Below are 18,697 nucleotides of genomic sequence, written 5' to 3'. Positions count from 1 at the left end.
CAAAAAAGATGTATCTTTATTTTTCACTTGACTTTTTCTTTTTTACTTTTTTTCCAACGTTAAAGCCGATGAGAAAATAAAAATGAGAGAAAAACTTACATGGCTCGATTCGCGCGAACATTGGCTATTCGCTTGCGAGAGACTTTTACGGTTGAAATTTTTGTAATATTTTTTTTAAGCAGAATCGGTAAATTCAGCCCGCGCATACATAATACACAATAGTACCTTTCGTAGAGACTAAAGACCTACGAGCACGTGCGACGTGATACTGTACAATAATAATAATCATAGTCCGGAAGTATAAATAGACTGTGGCGGAAGTAACGAATTTCTTTTAAAACGTCTCACGTCATATGGCAAAAATGTATATATAAATTTATAGATACGTTAGTATTCTGCTATATACATATATACATGTATTTACTTATGATCGAATGAATTTCCGTCCATTCAATTTCTCGGCGTCGCTCCTATTTCCTCTTTCCGCACTTTAATTCCGAGGTATCTCGAAGAAACCCGAAGTGTCCTCGGAGGGCGATGCGGTAATACGATTACACCCCGTGAAAAATGTAATTCCGATCTTTGATATGTACATACATCGACTCCTGGAGACGCACGAAAATGTATATTACAAAATGAGATATATAGAAATGTAAAAAATTGTTGAAAAAATACGTATCCAAAAACACGTGTAAAATTTTCTTAAAATATATAATAAATATATTTGCTGGAAATATATATTGGAAAAAATATTTTCCATAATAAATAATTTGCCATAAGACACTGAATAGCTTCGTACTTTTGGCATTTAATACTCGAGATGGCCACTTAAGAATTTCAAAAGCGATAAGGGAGGCACGATGCTCTCTTAAATAAATTCGGAAAATTTTCTTGGTCGTTCCGCGAAAACGTGAATGGTCCCCCGGAAGTGCCGTAGAGCCGAGCAATATCAATTTGTTATTTATGGTAGATGCTGGGAAACCCAGTAGTTTCGTGTCTTTCCGTCGGCGTCCGAGATATTCGAAATTTGAGGGGCTCTTGCCCGAAAATAACCTAACCCACATTCGTTACTCGGTGACGTAATGCCCGCTAGTACCTAACCTATCCGACAGCTCGATCTTCCTAACGCGGCAGCACTCCCAATCGGCGACGAGAATTGGTACGATAAATAAAATGGACACCGGAGGCAGGAACGTGGCGTCGCCTAGATAGAAACGATCGCGAGTTATTTCGCACAAAGGTAGATAACGCGGACTGTAATTCCCAGTGAATTTCTACCGATAAAACTGCTGGATTATCCTCGCAGTTTGCCTTAACCGACCGACGGGGACGATGTATACTGTAGATAGCGTTAAACGCTTGGATTAATATGAAGTTTAAGCTGGAAATTTATTAGGATCCTCGTACGACCCTTTTTACCTATTAAACGGAAAAAAAGGTCGCGTGGGATTTCGTCTGTATTTTAGTACCGTGTCTTGGCTCAGTTAGCTATTGTCATTTATGCCGACAGGTACATGTGCTCTGGCTGGAAAAAGACTGTGGCTCTTATCAATAGTGAAATTCAAGGGCATCAACATCGATAAGATTACCCGAAGAGGATATTCGTATTCCTTGCGGAAGGATCATTGGAAAATTAATTTTGGCGATATATTGTATATATATATATTTTTTTTCTTTTTTTTTTATTGCAACTTTTCAATTTATTTACTCGATGTTCGACATTCGCGATTTTCAATTACGATTGCGAATTCGATTCGTTGGACGTATTTACCTTTTTCATGGCAAATACAGCGTGCGTATTTTTTAAAAATTATTATTTACGGGTGAACACAGAGAAATGTGTTTTTTATGTGTGATCTGGAAAAATTTTTTTGCACATTCTTTTTTTTCTTCGTTTTTGAAGATATCGATTATTTCGAATAGGGGTAGTTAAGGAGGGATATCGAGAATCCGATTGACGTAATAAAGCCCCAAACTTAATCCTCGCGATAAAAAGGGTGATCGCGCTCGATCGGAATATCGTGGCTAATAACCCTCGGGGATGAAACCCACATAATTTCGAATTTCCTAATTTAGCCCCAAAAATCGAGTCTCGATCCTCAACTGCACATCGACGCGAAAGGTAGAAAAATTGTTTCACCAGCCTGTACCGCAATAACAATTTCATTTTTTGCCCCCTGCAACCTGTCTGACCTAATAAATTTTTTTTTTTTCACTTGTTTGTGTTTACCTCAGCGTCCACTCTGTTTTTGTTTGCCCAAAAACTCCAGGGATAGAGTATACTCGAAAGGTTGAAGCGAAGTTTAAAACCTCGTAACCTCGAGACCTTAAAGCCTTGAAATTTTTTTAGACCTTGAATATAAAATTTCAAAAAAATACGTTTCACTCTGCCCTTTAATCACGTTAATTATTTCATTCAGGTACAACGAGTAAAAGGTACACTCCGCGTAAAAATTATGTCACAAAATCCGGGACTCAGAAAATTTTCATCTCCCAAAAAAAAAAAGAGAAAGGACGAGCGGGTGACAAAAAATTGCAAGAACTTTGTTTACGTCCCTGCTATGCATTGTACAGCCCGTGTAAAAATTTATTAAAAGTCATTACCAGGCTCCAAAATGACTCAACGGGATTAACCTGAGCTTCGCTGAAATTAATGTGCAACATTGACTCCCCGTTGATTAAAGGTAAACTCGGGAAGAATTCATAGACCAGCCGAAACTAGCTACTCGACAGGTATACTTGGTACACGGTACTAATGGTAAGTAAAGGGTACCAGTAGTGATGTTGATAGTACCAGTAGTAACAGCAGTACGTTATACAGGTGTCTGGCCAATAAATGGTAGTAACCACTGATTGAAAATTTTGATTCGGATTGTCTTTCTCCATGGACATTATTATTTCAAGAAAACATCTCACGTCCCCTGCCAACATCCATTCTTCATCTTTCCTTAAAACGAAAATTCATTTTTCTTCAGTCTTCGTTTTTCGTATATTTTTCTCGGTCACGCGATAACCGCCGTTTTAATTACCACAGAGTATAATTGTACAATATTTTTTTTAATACGAAAAGACAAATAATCAAAATGCTGAATTTCAATGAACAACCGCGAAAATAGACGATGATTTCAATTTCGTATACTATATACCCACACATTTCTGTGCCTTTATTGGCCGCGTCGGTAACTGCGTTGGAAACAGCCTTGACTCTGTACCCAATTAATAATCTGCTAACGTCAAGGCCAAAGGGTGCTCCGACTCAGCCCTCCCATAAGTTAAATAAAAATATAGCACGAAAAAAAAGTCAGCGTATATCCGGTGTGGAATAAAAATTGAAAGCTTCTCTGCCAAATGGTCCTTTGAGTAAAGAGAAAGAAAGAGAGAAAAAAAAAGAGTCGATGAAATCCATAAAAAGCGAAAAGGTCCTTAAAAGAAGCTCATTAAGAATATTCAAGAGAAAGCCTTTCTCGCTTGGCATAACGAGGATTATATGCAGAGCCACGTACTTGGCCCTTTATACCGACGCGAAGTATTTATCGTTATAGTTATAAGGGCTAAGTTTATTTCCCTCCCGCCACCCACTTTCCCACCCTTGCCAAATAAATCCCCAACACTTTGAACAGGATACCCTCTCTCCACCCCCTCTCTCTCTCTCTCTCTCTCTCTCTCTCTTCCCACCGTCATCCTCCCAAGCATACATTTTCATTAACCCGATCTGCTTGACTTTGATTTACAAGCTTCTCGTCTTTCGTCCCAACGAATTTCGGAAAATAAGCAAAGTACCACCCTTTGATAAATCTCATATCCGATAAGGACTCATAAGACCCTCCCGTTAACTTCTATGAGCGTATAGTGCCCTTGAATATTTTTTCTCCTCCTATCCGGCATCCCTTATCTAAACCTAACCCCCTTTTCAAATCAAATTAGTACTTCACCCTGAAATAAAAGGAAATCGAATAAACCCTCGATAGGGCCCCAATGGGAATTTCTTTTTTTTCCTGAAGTTCTTGGCCCTATAGGGGGGGGGGGAGCGCCAGTGAATGATTTAGGATGGTCAGAGTGGCACGGCTGGGTAGTACCAATTTAAAGGCTGTAGTGTCGCGCGCGACGAGAGCAACCGGTCAGGGAGCTTTGCGACAGAACGAACCGGCGACAGCAGTTTCGTGTCGTCCCTTCCCCTACCCCCCACCTAGCCCACCTTGTCCCTTTGCGTTTCAAAGGGAAGCCGAGTAAACACTTTTCCGCAAACTTCAGCCTGGTGAAAACTTTGCTTTTAATTTCACTCTACTTTTACCACGCTTCACTATGGTTGGTACGTTACACACGTCATACCAACCGCCGTACGCGTTACCGGCTAATTAGGTTATGCAAAATAGCCGTTGCGTCACGCCACTGCTCCTGGGTATGCCAAACGGACGTAAGTGGATTACACGGCTAGCGCGAAGCGCCGACAAAGATATGCCAAGACGGTAACGTATGCCGAGGCTGTTCGGAAGGATCTTAAGAAGGTTTAGCCTTAAGGCTTTGAAGAGAATCGCGCGATAAATATTATTTGCGCGTGGACAAGAGCCCGATTAATATTTGGCGTCGAAAAGAGTTTAGGAGAAAAAAAAAATTTTTGGTTTTTAAATATTTCAATTTTTTTTTTTTTTTTTCGTGTCATTTTGTCTGCTCTCGTATGCTAAGATATATACTGCCTGTGTATAGTGGGAACGTGAATGCAATGTAGGAGAAAAATCCGGCGACAAAACATTCCACACTGAATACCTTTCTAGTATTTCGTTCTGCTTCCTGCGTTCTTTCAGGACTATAAATATTTTCGACCTTCCATTTCATTCTTTCTCATTTCTTTCTCTCTCTATCTCTCTCTCTCTCTCTCTCTATCTCTCTCTCTGTTACCTTACTCGCGGTATTATATTTTTCTCTGTCTCAGCATTCCGCCATCTCACGGTTCACCATAAAGCTCTCGACGCGACGGAGCTTTCGTAACATTTACGACGATTTCCAAGCGGTCTTACGGTTTAATCTTAACGTCGTGACGTCAGTGTAAATTAAGATTATTGCATCTCATCCTTAAGAATGATCAATGGAGGGATTGCTATAAAAAAAAATCTAACCCAAAATCCATTATGACATCAATAATATTTTTCGAGATTCATATTCGCATTTCGTATTAAATGTTTTTCACGATAACGTTGATCTATTTTTGTGTTAATTATTGTAAAAAAAATTTAATGATCATTAATCGTAAATACCTGCGACCTTGTCCGTGATACGAAGTTTTTCGGCTGCCATATAGCTTTTACCAGCCAACCGGTGTGCTTTCGAGTTTGACGGCATAGAAGTTTGTTATATATACATTTATTTATTTTTGTATGTATATATATATATATATATATATATATATATATATCACGAGAACTCGCGAGTCATCGATCACAGCAATCGAATTCCTTCCGTAACCAGAGCACTTCCGATTTGCAATCGCAGTATAGGAACTGTTGGGATATTTCCGGTTGACAGAGATAGAAAGTCCTCGATAAATTTTCCCTCGCGAATTACGTAACGGCTAAGAGAATATATAAAGCAAAATTTGCCAATGAACACTTCACGATTTCTTCGTCCACCCCTATAAGGTACACGAGGGTGGATTCATCTAGAGATTTCAGTAGATATCAGACAGCAAACTGCATCACATGCTTGAGGATCGCTAAAACAAAATTATTGCAAGAAATATCCGATCGATAAAACTGCGAAAAATCGATAAAGAATAAAAGAAAAAAAATATAATTAACGATTTAATCTGTCAATGGACCAAAAGAAGTTAATCACGTTTTCTAGAATCGAGTATGACGTATACATGTATTTTTTTCTTAAAGATCCATCGATGCCCTTATATAATTACGACGACAGGTCGACCAAGATTGCGAAAGTGTGAGACTGGTCCAGCGAGAGATGCTGTATAAAAAAAAAGAGAAAGGGAAAAGGAAAAAATAAATAAAAAATTTGACGATACGTATGAAAATATAAATTCGTACGTGTCTTTTTATTGGTAACGAAATAATAATAACAGTTCACTGTACGCGACTGCAGTGCGAGCAGCAGATCCAGCATCCGAATAAAATGGTGGGGAAGATAACTATTGGGCGCCAGATTAAACGGAGAGAGCACCAGGGACACGTTCGGCCAACCAGGTCTGACCTAGTTAGATCAGGGCCGGAGAGTGTACGACTCGTACGCGTTCGCGTCGCGGGGTATACTGAGGAGCTTTTTGAGCTCTTCCTCGGCTGGCTGAACGTGCGGAGGTTCACCCTGGTTCGGCAAAGTTCGGCCAGGCGTTCGGGAAAGTTCGCCAGTTGGCTCCGACGGTGCTCACATTCTGCCGTCACCGTCCACCCCTAACCTCACAAATCTCCCACCCTTTCCCGTCGACCCTCAAGTTCCTATATCGTTCCGTTCCACCCTCCTGCCTCCCGTAGGCCACCCGACAACCCTGGAACAACCCCCTACGTTAACCCCCGCCAGGGGCGCCACTACCCCTGCAGAGAAACCGTAGTGGGGTTAGACCATCTACACGAAATCCCCTCCATATCGATCACTGCGCAGTACGCTCCCAGCATCCACCCTGTAACACTGTCGTCATCCCTATCATCCCTTGCATCCCCACCATTCTCATTTCGTTTCATCCCCCGCCTGGCGATCGCTGTTGTGAAAGGGACACCACGAAAATCCTTGGCCGTTTCTTCACTGACATTTGATTTCCCGACAGCGCCTAACTGGACAGACGTATCTCTCTGAATAAGAGGTCAGGTCAGATTAGGTTGGGTTAGGGTTAACTTACTTTTTCGAAGCCATCCAGTTTTTTTTTTTTTTTTCACTCTACGCTACTCGTGCGTAAATATGTTTTACAGGGAAATTTTTATCGTATCGTCGTTAAGTATTGTACGTGAATTGGGTGAATCAAACTGTCCAGGAATTATTTTTAATTTAATTACGAAAGTTGACGCTACGCGGCGCGCAACGCTGCCAGGAGGAGGACACGTTTATTAAACGATTGAAAGCACGTGTGCCGGATACTGGCCGGCTTGTTTTAACGAGCCAGCTCACTCGGGGGCGCAAGCTGTCGAACAGGGCCGTCTTTTTTGGTAGCTGGAAGGGCGCCAGGGACGATTTATCAATAAAAATAATTATATTATCGGTCCGCTCTTCTTTATACTTAGCCTGGTGCGGTTGCATGTAAAAATGCATATATGGACTTTATGGAATCATATATAGGGTATATATAGGTATACCAGGGAAAAGGCGCGCTTTCGCGCGCGATTTAAATGTATCTACAGCTTCAGCGCTATGAAGGAATATAGCATCGGACGACATATATTATATTACAGAATTTTGTAATTTATCTAAGGAGCAACTGATTTATGGAATTGTTTTTTTTTTTCAAAATCGACGAAATTTTGAATCAATTAGTTCTTTCATAAATCGGTTAGTTAATTTTGAAATATAACGAATTATTCATGAGTGCGTCAGATTAATTCCAAACCAAGTACAATGTTCAGGAGTAAAATTGATTTCGACCTGTTTTACCTCAAAGTCAAATTTATTTTACAAAGTCAACCGCTTTGATACTCGTCCACTGACGACACCGACAACCAATCACAATTCCACTCAAACAACGTGAATGCTACAATGGAAACTCTGATTAAAATCTGACACGAATTTTTTTACTAAAGCGAGTGATACGACTTTTTTGAAGTATGGGAGACGGAGTGGGTGGTAAAAACATTTTTTAAAAAAAGCGAAGAAATTGTAAAAAAGAAAGGCATTTCACTTTCGTGTAAAAAGGCCGAGTATGCAATATCGGACTTTTTATTTCCCACGTGGATAGAGGTCGATGCAAGAGGCAAGTCTTTCTTTCTTGCTTTCTCGATGCTTCTTGTTTTTATATGTATATTTTTTGTTCCATGCACTTTAGCAGTCAACAGCCTTTACCAGTCACCGTGGTTTTATTATTATTTTTTATTTAAAGACTCGACGCCGGCACGCGATATCGCACAAATGGACTAAAATGTCTTTCGATTGGATATAACGAAATTCTCGATTTTATCTTATTTTTTTCTAACCTTCTTTTGGCCATCCCTGCGCTTTCCTCACTTGGAAAAGCCTCGCGCGCCACTTTCACCATTCATTTTCTCGGTCCATAGAGAATACACACGTGAGTACCTAATTGACCAAATATTCGTTCAACTGGCCATTATCGTCAGGTAAACCTATCATTTATAATTAATGATCCGCAATTAATTAGCGCCCCGGAGCGAACAGCACCGATATCGAGAACGGCCTAACGTGCGAATTGTCAGAATTACTGGTATCAGGAAATCAGTCTGATCGATATCCAGTCGCACTTCATTACCATAACCCTAAAAATCGTCCGAGTCGAGAAATTTTTCATATTTTCAAAAAAAAAAAAAAATCTTCCTTGCGAGAAAAAAAGATAACGTCACGTGACTAAAAAATGAAGGGATGTCAAAAAAATTATTATTATTATTATACGTTAACAAAATGTTACATTACTTTTTTATTCACCTTGCATCGGTGTCAAACATGCACCAGGTATTACTTATCTGTATCCAGTATATTGGCAGAGTAGATAAAACTGAGGTGATGCGAAAACGCGCGGTGGTACCAGTTGCGGGATTAATTGGACCGGCTCGATCGAGGATCGGATTAAAGTCAGAGTTGGCGCAGCCTTAGAAAATCCGTGGCGGCCCTAATTGTGTTAGCCACGCACGAGGAGCCACATTGGATGTAGAAGAACCGGAAGGCCTACGGGAGCAGAAGCGAATGGAGATGGTAGAGAGAAAGATGGGCACTGAGGGAAGACGGGGTAAACGTGGAGGGAGAGAGAGAGAGAGAGAGAGCAAAAAAGATATGTAGATAGAGCGCAAGAAAGAGATAGTACACAGAAGAGCTAATATTATCTTACCTGTGAAACATATACCCGATCGAATCGAGCCCGCTGAGATCAAAGTGATTTGGCCGCCTTGGCAAAATTGATATTACGACAATACGACCGATATCTCTCTGTCTTCTAAATTTCCTAAAACATTTTTATCCGCTGCTTTTTTTTTATCAAGAACACAATGAAAATCCAACTTTCGATGGAAATTTTATATTTGTTATCTATCTCGATCCATAGTATGTGGCTTTGACTTGGTGGTTAAAAATTAATTCATTAATTAATATCGAAAGTCTTAGCGATATATATCGGAATATCGATAGTCGAGATCTACCATTAAAAAATTAATACGTTGCGTTACCGCAAAATAAACGGTATATCCGAGAAATGCAATATTAAAAAAAAAATAAATAAAAAAATTTAAGCAAAATATATTTGTTGTCAATTGATGCACGTGAATATCAATGACGATGCAGTTGATGAATTTGATTTGAATAATTATATAGTCTCGAGATCCGATAATCGATAGAATGGCCAGTGGTTACTTGGCTTTTGTCAATGGCGCTGCGGTATGACACTAGCCCATGATGACGTCCGAAATGGGAATCACAGTGAGGCGTCCTCGCGTTGGATATCTATAATGAACATCGAGCTGAATTACCCGGGACAACGTTCTCATTGGTACGTTAATTAAGCTCAGCGCCAGGACTTTGCGTATACGTCATCTACCAGCAGATCCACTAGCGAACATATTATCCAAGTCGATTGTCGTACAGCCTCTTTCAAAGGAAACGTATCTATATGCATGGACGTATACTGAACGCATGAAAATTTAATCAAAAGTATGAAATAGACAATTCCAGTCCCGAGTTAGATAACAGAGAGTTGAAGTTTAGCGTATATACTGGGAGGTTAGGTTAGAAAATTATAAGAGACGCCATTGTCTGTTATGAAAGACATAGACAACCCACGCAGTTTTAGAGATCTTGATAAATTTTAACAATTTTTCTGGTCTTTTAGTGAAAAATATAAAAACAACATCGAATAATGATAATGACCCAGAACCATTGCTAAAAGCCATCCGGATCTGTAAAGCTGCATGGAGTGCGAAGGGTTTTTTTGCATTCCAGCACATGATATACTGTGACCTTATAGTCACCGCTCGACGCGAAGTTAAGATCTTTTTCTTATGCCGTTTCTTTTGTATATGTCCAGAATAATTGTTAAAAACCATCAAGAACTATGGAACTATGCCGGATGTTACGGGTTTCGCGAATATTGCGGGGTTGGAAGGGAGGAAATCGTGACAGCTTCTTGTACCTTTTTCTGTGTTAACGGGGAAGGGACTACCTCAAAACGTCACGCGAGAGGGCCGCTGGCTTTGAAAGCGATCCTGAGGATTTCTTAAAATTCTCGGAATCCGACGTGAAATTCCTAGAATCAGCCTTCGATTCGTGGAATCGGCTATCCTCGTGACGATACTCCTTGAAATCTGTGGGGTGCAAGAAATCGATTTAGCATGGATGTGAACCTTCGGGGCTCTCGAATTATCGGTAAGTGTCGGTGCAGGAATCTGTATCCAGAACCCCCATTGTTATAGGGGAAAACTGCTGGAAGAATGAGACTCCGTACTTCCGGGTCAAATTTTGGGATGACATGAACTTTAATAAAAGTACTTAATATGATAATGATCACGTGAAATCTCTAATCTAAAAAGTATAGTTTGAAGTTCTTGATAAATGTATACCATTTTTTGACGCTTTGATGTATTATGCGTTTATTTGTAATACGTAACGGACACGATACTTGGGACGAACCAGTCACTTGTAGATGCAATTAAATTCAGTTTATACCAATTTATCATGCAAATATAAATACTAGGGAAGTTTCTATCCAGTATTCAATTGTATGAATTATGCACGAGACCTCTTGAGGAATTTAGCTCAGACTTTGAATTCCGAGTGACTTCCTTTAAAAGTAGAAGGAGCCGTTAGTCAGTCGGACTGACGTTACAACCACTAAAACCACTAATCGAGAGGAGCTACTTGAAGGGTAACGTGAAGAATCGCGAAAAAAAATATAGTAATCATAACATAGAACAAATTTTTTTCGACAACTTTACATCACTATGTATGTATCCCCCTTAGAACTTAATTACCGCTTTAAGCTGATGCTCAACGTCGAGACGAAGCGAAACAGATTCGATAAAGAGTCACGAACCGTGAAACGGATTTTCGGCAGGATTCAAGTTCCCATAGGATTTCGCACTTTGTTTTCTCGTGCGTTCGTTAGCTATTAGTCTTTTTTTTTTTAAAAAAAGTTTACTACACATTTTTTTGCATCTAGATCTAAGGTTTGTTAAATAAGGATAGGAAGGTAAAATTTGGATTTTTCTAAAAAAAAAATGGACGAGTGTGACCATGCTGACGGTGAAATAAAATTTTCAAATTAAAAGTGTAATCAAATTTAATATAATAACTTTTAATAATTTAACAGTTCTCCGATAGTATTACTGTCTGTTATTGTTATAAATTCTTGTTAGCTAATTATTGTAACTTCATCTCACTGGGTCGATTAATTATCATGACTTCAAAATATAAATTCATAATACCGGCTTGCTTTAAGTATACTTGCATCATGGTTAGTATTATATCGACACTCGATATTATTAATTATAAAATCGATTAAACTGTAACACCACCGCGTATTCCCAATCGCCGCCGTTAAAGCGTACCACCTACGAAAATAGAGCTTTCATTCCACGTCTCCGATAAATAGTCCCTAACACTCCATGAAAATTACTTCATTAATCCCGTGACAAAGACTCGCGTCGTTAACGTCTTAACGCGAAGCACGGCTTTCGTATATTCCACGTGGTACAATTAAGAGTAAATTATAATGAGAATTCCAAAAAATTTTTTTTCCCAAAAAAAAAAAATCTCACCAGAAATATCCATTTTGTTACCACTATTCCAGCAAGTCTGTATTTTAAATCCAGAGTAAAAAAATTTTTAAACCACCTTACGTCGTGTAATAGAAATTAATTTTTATCACGCGACACCAGGTATACGAACCAATTTTTTTTTTTGCAGTTTGGACTTTCCCGTCGGATAACAGGAATCATGTGCGAGGGTGAATAGCAGAGATCTTGCTCTAAGCCTGAACCTAATAGGAAGAGAAACTTGAATCATCCTGGAAAGCCGGCTTAAAACGTCAGGACCGGGAAGCATTGGCTGACGATTACTCGTGCGGAAGTTCCTGGAATAGTGGCTTGATCTCACGGAATTCCAACCTTAAGGAGGAGCACCGGAATAATTAATAGGATACATACGTGTCTGTGATTACAATCGACGTAAAAAGGATATACCGTGACGTAAGAATTTTTTTATTAACAAGATAAAAATCAATTCGTTATCAACGACGATTAAGAGAAAAATGACGTAACTCGTAAATAAAATTGTCATATGTAATCGTGGAATGTAGGTTATGGCTAGTAGAATTTTGTATGACAATATTTTCCAAGGACATTCTAAACCCAAAAGTAGTGTCTGAAATATTTTTTTTTTCTATTTTAAAAAGGCGAATATGTAAAATAGAAATTTCTACCAGGAGCACAACAACAATACTGTCCCGTAAAAGGGGGTGGTAGGAGGTAAACTTTAGTTTTTACCTAGAAACGTCAATACGAATGTAGCTAGGTTCACTTGTATGTACATAGCAACGTATAATTTGACGATTCAAACTAAGAATGGATACCTGCAAGTACGGGTAATTGCCACAAGATGGCTCTAGTAACATGTTCTATTAGTTCTAGGATTGCCACATAAATATCATTACCCTATATGACCGGGTAACGAGAAGGTATACTCGAGAATAAGGGTAGAACGAAATGAAAGAGAAATAGGGGATGGAATGAAATAAAAAAAAATGTTTAAATGTCGAGGTCACCCTGCATTGGCCAATGACATAAGGAAACTCCAGGGTTGGAATGTAGGTGAAGTTGGTTCTAGTCCTATGTAGGTCGGACTGTCAGTGCCACGACCTCGTTTCATCCCCGTATCTTTACCACCCCTCTCCATGGAGAATGCTAACCTAAACCTTCTAAAGCAACCTTTGGTCTCGACCTAGCTACAAATCCCTAAATACATTTCCACCTCCTTCTGTGTGATTACGGTAAATTCTGTAGCCGCCTAATGAGTTCCTTTTGTCGCCTCTATGATTATATCCCATTTCTCATGCTCGTGTAGAATTAATAGAATCAAATTTGCCAGCGGGATATCAATTGGTTTAATGACTCCTTTAACGGACAAAGAAACTGGGATAAAGTTGCACGTGCAGTTGGGCTTTACGGCTGCGTACGAGTCCGGGCAGAGGAAAACTTTTCCGTATGGAATTTCTGGCCTTAATATATGAGAAGTGCAGCACCGTAGACGTGGCGTAAACTGTAAAACTGATATCGGGTGCAATATATCGGATATGGATATTAAGGTAGCAGATATAAGTAAGGAGATTCACAACGCTACGATTATAGGTGACAGACATGAGTAGAGAGATGCATAACGGTACGGTTTTAGGCGATACCAAAGGCATGGCGCTGAATCCCAACGGCGAGTACGGAAGTAGAGTTATGTGATCATAGCCTCCGTCGGTAATGCGGATCCCGTCGTAGCCGAGCTAACCGCGATCACGAACGTGTAGCTTGCCGGGCAGAGTCCTCCGCTACTTATCGCTGGTTCCCAAAGCAACTTTTAGAACGAGACAGCTCATCGGATATAGCCTAGATACTTTTTTTTCTTTGCAATCCTAAATTCGATCGCACAGTGTAAGCTCGGTTAGTTTAATATGACAAAAGCAAGCAACTCATGTCTGCCTGCATTGAAGCGTATGATGCCACCAGCATATTTAATACATATTTTACCGATGTTACAGAACGATTGTTAAAACCTATCAGGAACTGTAAAACTCCTCGAGAACTATTGAAAAAGCCTATTGTTCAACGTTTTTAAGAGATTTTAAAAAAGTGTGGTGCTGGAGCTGACACCCGTGTAACAGCTCAATTTTTTTGAAAATTCGTGTTTGTGTGAGATTCTGCTTCTGTATGTGTCTCCAAATTGTCAAATTTGGGCGAGCAGAAATTGCGACTCGGACCTGATTTGTTGTTACCAAACACGATGGTTATGCGCAATGGCCGTTGCCATCGTGTTATCACAAACTGGTATTACCCCGCTATGTCCCATAGGGTTATTAATACATAGCGTTCTCAATGATATCACAAACGCGATTTCTTGAGCGGATGCAGGCAAGCTATACGGATGATCACAATATCCTACTTGCGGACTCGCTGCTACGATTTAGCGCCATGCTTTTGGTATGGCCTAAAACCGTAGGATTGTCCATCTCGTTATTCATCTCTGAAGGTAGAAAGTTCATTGCCCCTCTATTTTTAGTGTGTAGCTCGTTACTTTCTTTTACTTTAAATATTCGGATGAAGTTTAAAACGAATTTTACTTCTGACAAACAACTTTGGGAAAACGTAGCGGAATAACGCGAGTTGATGATTGAGGTGGAGTTATTTAAGAAGTTTAGCACGACCTGTGGTGCTGTTTTTATTTGCGCACTCTGGTGAAAAATTGCTGAACTAGATAAGTCCCTCTGATAGAGTTACCTAGCGGAATTATTTTAAACTAAAAAAAACTTATCGTCACCCTAATGCATTTTTTTCGGTGTAATTTCAAGCATTTCCACTAGATGGCGATGTCGTGCGTGGAAAGCCCTTGTGCAATTGTTTTTGAAAAAAGTGAGAGTCAAAGATTTTTTTTATCTTTACGAATACGGTCCTATCTCGTTTTCTAATTAGGTTTGACATATCGAGTGTCGGATGCAGGTAATTACGTAATTATTGATCACAGAGATTCCTCGTGTATTCATACAATTACCGGATGGGTAGGACGAATCATGAAATGCAATTTATACGTGATGTTGCATCGTAAAATGGGGGTCCCGATTATAATAAGAAAAGTTAAGACACAAAAAAGATCTAGGATGATTACCCACCGGTATCATTATGGACGACAAACAAATTGATGATAATGCACCGTTACGTAATTGACCAAAGACATTTTTACTGATGAACATTTATCGTCTCCACCCTTTGCTATGTCAAGTAGCAATCATTCGACATAACGAAGTTAGAATGAGAAATGACTCGGTACCTCGAGATCATTAATATCGCATCGACGAAGTGCGTCTACTGGTTGCACAGGATACCGTTTTTACCGACCGATAGAACTTTTTTTACGACGCTTATCATTACCCGCTGCAGCCAACAGATGGAGCTTCCTGTAGCGCTGACCGTAAGAAAACGGAATAATTTTTTAAAACCTTGTACTGTATACCAATATGTATTTATATAAAACAATATCATACAGCAATTCAGTATATTCCAACTAAGATAATTGATTCGTGTCATTTATAAATTAAATGTTCTCACTGCCTCACCATGTACAAATATTTTTTTTATTATTTTAAAAGATCGACCTACGTGGAATTCTTGCCCTACGCATAGAATATCATACAATTTGTGCTTTGAGCAACGACATCAATATACATTATTAGAATTCTAGCGACGAATCTTTTACCAGCCAAAAAAAGTACAGCCGAGATACACGTAATCGCGTCGTCACTCAGTTACGACTACGAAGAGTCTTCCGGGTGAAGCAATTTTTTTTCGCAAAAATAAAAAAAAAGTTCCCTATTGCACAAGAAGAAGAAAAACAAGAGAGAGAAGGAAAGAAACATAAATTTTCCTAGATATCATGAAAATCTCGTTTATCACGCGTGCGTAACACGCGCGCGTGAACGTCGAGACTACATTTCCGATATTACAGACAAAATGAGAATCAACGACGTCGTTACGTATTTTCGAATAGATACGTAAGCGCCATTACATATTTTAGATATCACAAATAGACAGCTGTTTGCCTCGCTACTGGGACTAGTCGATAACATAATTACAAGAACGCATCCCTTAATAATAATATACTATATACAAAATATAGATATATATAATATATAAACATATTTATAAACACATATACCCTCTAAAAAAAAATACTGAAACTTCTGCCATGCTTTACAAACGTACCGTAAACCATTTCTTTTTTCTTTCTTATTACAGATTGACGACATCCCGGCGCGGGAAGAAGCTTCGGCATAACCATCAAGAATGGCACGATCAACAATTTACTGCATCAACAGGCCATATAAATATATCACCGTGTACGTACGTACTGACAAAAACCAGAAAAAAGAAGACAAGATACTGTATCGTGAATTATACGAAGAGGTCAGCGAGTGCGCATGCACCTACACAAAGTGAGCGCACCAACTGTTGCACAATTTTTCACTCCTTATGTGAATTTTTCAGAATTACTGTAGCACTGTAGCGATATTTGAAATCGGGAAACAATTCCCCAAAGAGAACAAAATTTTAAACACCGAATTTTGATTTAGTACAAAATTCTAAAGTATTTTGAAATATTTGTATAAAGGCATGGAATACAATGCAAACAGTTGGAAAGTACGATACGGTACAGTGTTGTGTTTATAATTACAGCTATATACAAGGTGTTTCAGAAATAATGGTCCTGTCGGTTCGGAATTGAATTGAGGAAAGAATGCGCAATGGAGATGCGCAGAACGTAGAAAAGGACGATGACTGACCGAGAGGAGTCCTTGAATAATACATTTAACGCGATCGATGCGCGATCGAGAATCGACGATACGCTCAGTCCTATTAGAAAATCGATGGAAGATCGATTCTGAATCGATGAGTCGTCGGATCACGATTGAATCGCCGGAAGTCCAGTGGTGGTCTACGCGCATTTCCTGTTTCCTGCAGAGTCCCGTCGCCTTCGCGCGTAATTTATCATCTGTGAGGACAGTTAGCCACGTGCGGAAACAAGTGACAGTGTATGGACCTGAACCTGCAATGAAAAAAAAGGGGTAAAAATTGAAAAACAAAGTGCAAAAAAGTTGTCGCAAATAATAAAAGGCACTAAAAATAGAACCATTCACGCGAAATTTATCTTGTGATTCTTTACGTCCCGTGCAATTATTATTATCTATGTCGATTAACCTTTCGACTACGGCTGGACTTTCCACAACACTGTGTCTCTGTATGGGAAAGCTTCGACGGGAACTGCGCGAAAACCGCGCATGGCGCTTTCCGCTATGACACTAAATCGGAATATTTGCGAATCAATAAATTCTAATAATTTTCTTTTCATATCCACGAGAGCCACTACAGTGGCGTAACGTTCGAAAAGCTGACTTACGCAAAAGCCACTATACACAGTGGCGTACCGTTTAAAAAGGTAACATACGCGAAAGGCATTATTGTAGCGTTCTGTAGCTAAAAGGTTAAAACCGATAGACTCAGACTATACGCTATAAGAGAATGTATCAGCTAAGATGCACGTCCGCGGTTTACAGAGAAACGGTGAATGATTTTGAAAATCGACTATTGAATATTTTTTAATTTTGCATCGGTTACGCATATTACTGTTATTTAATTTTCGTTTGTAAATGAAAAAAAAAAAAGTATATTTTGCAGATCAAATAATGTCGAAAAAACGTTGAATGCAAATTTTTGCCAGATTTACGATACTCGGCCTTAGCTTCGGGCAGCAGCCCTGGCAAACCCGTACACGGTAGTTAAAAGGCATTGCAGTACTATCTTTTTAATTACAGGATGGACGTTCATAACTCCATCTCAGATTGTAGGTGTCCTTCGCCCTGGTTCTTAGTGATTACATGTCGGAGGCCTTTGCAGTCTTACGTGCTCCTGATTGTGGGTATTTGCACCTGATAGGTGGCGATAGGATAGACTGCTAAGGCTAAGGTGAGAAACAGATAGAATCGAAAGTGAAATATTTTCACTTCCAGCCACGTATGTTTCGCGTGAAGTTGCTGCACGAGGCTAGAGCTGTTTCAAAACAATCTGTCAAAAAATTACAAAATTTCGAAATCTACGACTCGCGCATTCAACTTTATTCGATATTATTTGAAATAGCAAAGATCATTATTCTACTTTACGTACGGAAGTCAAACAAACAACAATGATATGCGCAATCGACGCACCCAAAAAATATTCTATGCCCGCCGCATAAAACAGCGTAAACCGCAAACGTACATCTCGACAGATACACTCTGTGTACGTCTATCCGCTTCGAAAGAAAAAACCGTACATAGCAATTAAATCGTATAACGGTAGCTCGTAAATAATACCGGACGTGAAGGTATTGAAAGTAAAAAAAAAATCCTATACCAACAACAAGACTAATATAATTGGAACAACGCCGATGAAAGCCATAATAAAATTCCGTCAAATTATGGGGAAAAAAATTTTTTTTTTTTTAAATCCCAATTACCTCTTAGGATCATCTTTTTCGTCAAAACCATCGATCTTCACGACGTTCCATTCGTCCCGCGATCCTTTGGAGTAGCTGAACGACACCTGTAAACAAAAATCCATAGAAATAAATCAATAGTACAATTCTCAGTGTATTTGAGAACCCCTGGTACGTAGCGGCAACGGCAGCGTAATCGTTATAAAATTCCACTTGCAGTGAATTGAAAGCAGAGTGCTCGTGCTGTCTCTGCTGAAAGCGAGTGCAGTTATTTTGCCTAGCCACTCATTTCTTCTCATCTTTTATATTCCATCTCTACACCCCCCCCCCC

General features: G+C 39.3%; 2 protein-coding genes across 9 annotated transcripts in view; both read right to left on the bottom strand.

The window, feature by feature from the left end:
* Positions 1–6,649, bottom strand: part of LOC107272534 — a 66,520-nt gene extending 59,871 nt beyond the window's left edge. For 2 of the 4 annotated variants that reach the window (XM_025089716.1, XM_025089717.1), the window contains exons 1-2: positions 6,036–6,649; positions 5,253–5,707 (exon numbers count right to left, since the gene is read on the bottom strand). In XM_025089716.1, the coding sequence (XP_024945484.1) occupies positions 5,253–5,337 (85 nt within the window). In that variant the 5' untranslated portion in view covers positions 5,338–5,707; positions 6,036–6,649. The remainder of the gene's footprint in view (positions 1–5,252; positions 5,708–6,035) is intronic. The other 2 variants (XM_015749767.2, XM_025089719.1) reach the window with 2 other exon arrangements.
* An 8,801-nt stretch (positions 6,650–15,450) lies between these two features.
* The window catches only part of LOC107272544 (fringe glycosyltransferase), a 50,590-nt gene continuing 47,343 nt past the window's right edge, over positions 15,451–18,697 (bottom strand). For 2 of the 5 annotated variants that reach the window (XM_015749799.2, XM_015749800.2), the window contains exons 8-9: positions 18,388–18,473; positions 15,451–16,941 (exon numbers count right to left, since the gene is read on the bottom strand). In XM_015749799.2, the coding sequence (XP_015605285.1) occupies positions 16,884–16,941; positions 18,388–18,473 (144 nt within the window). In that variant the 3' untranslated portion in view covers positions 15,451–16,883. Of the gene's footprint in view, positions 16,942–17,601; positions 17,854–18,387; positions 18,474–18,697 lie in introns of those variants that run through there. The other 3 variants (XM_025089798.1, XM_025089799.1, XM_025089800.1) reach the window with 2 other exon arrangements.

Source organism: Cephus cinctus, unplaced genomic scaffold, assembly GCF_000341935.2.
Source record: "Cephus cinctus unplaced genomic scaffold, Ccin1 Ccin1_scaffold1184, whole genome shotgun sequence".
Taxonomy (NCBI): Eukaryota; Metazoa; Arthropoda; class Insecta; order Hymenoptera; family Cephidae; genus Cephus; species Cephus cinctus.
Note: the sequence above shows the minus strand (reverse complement) of the source record. Positions and strands in the feature narration are given on the sequence as shown.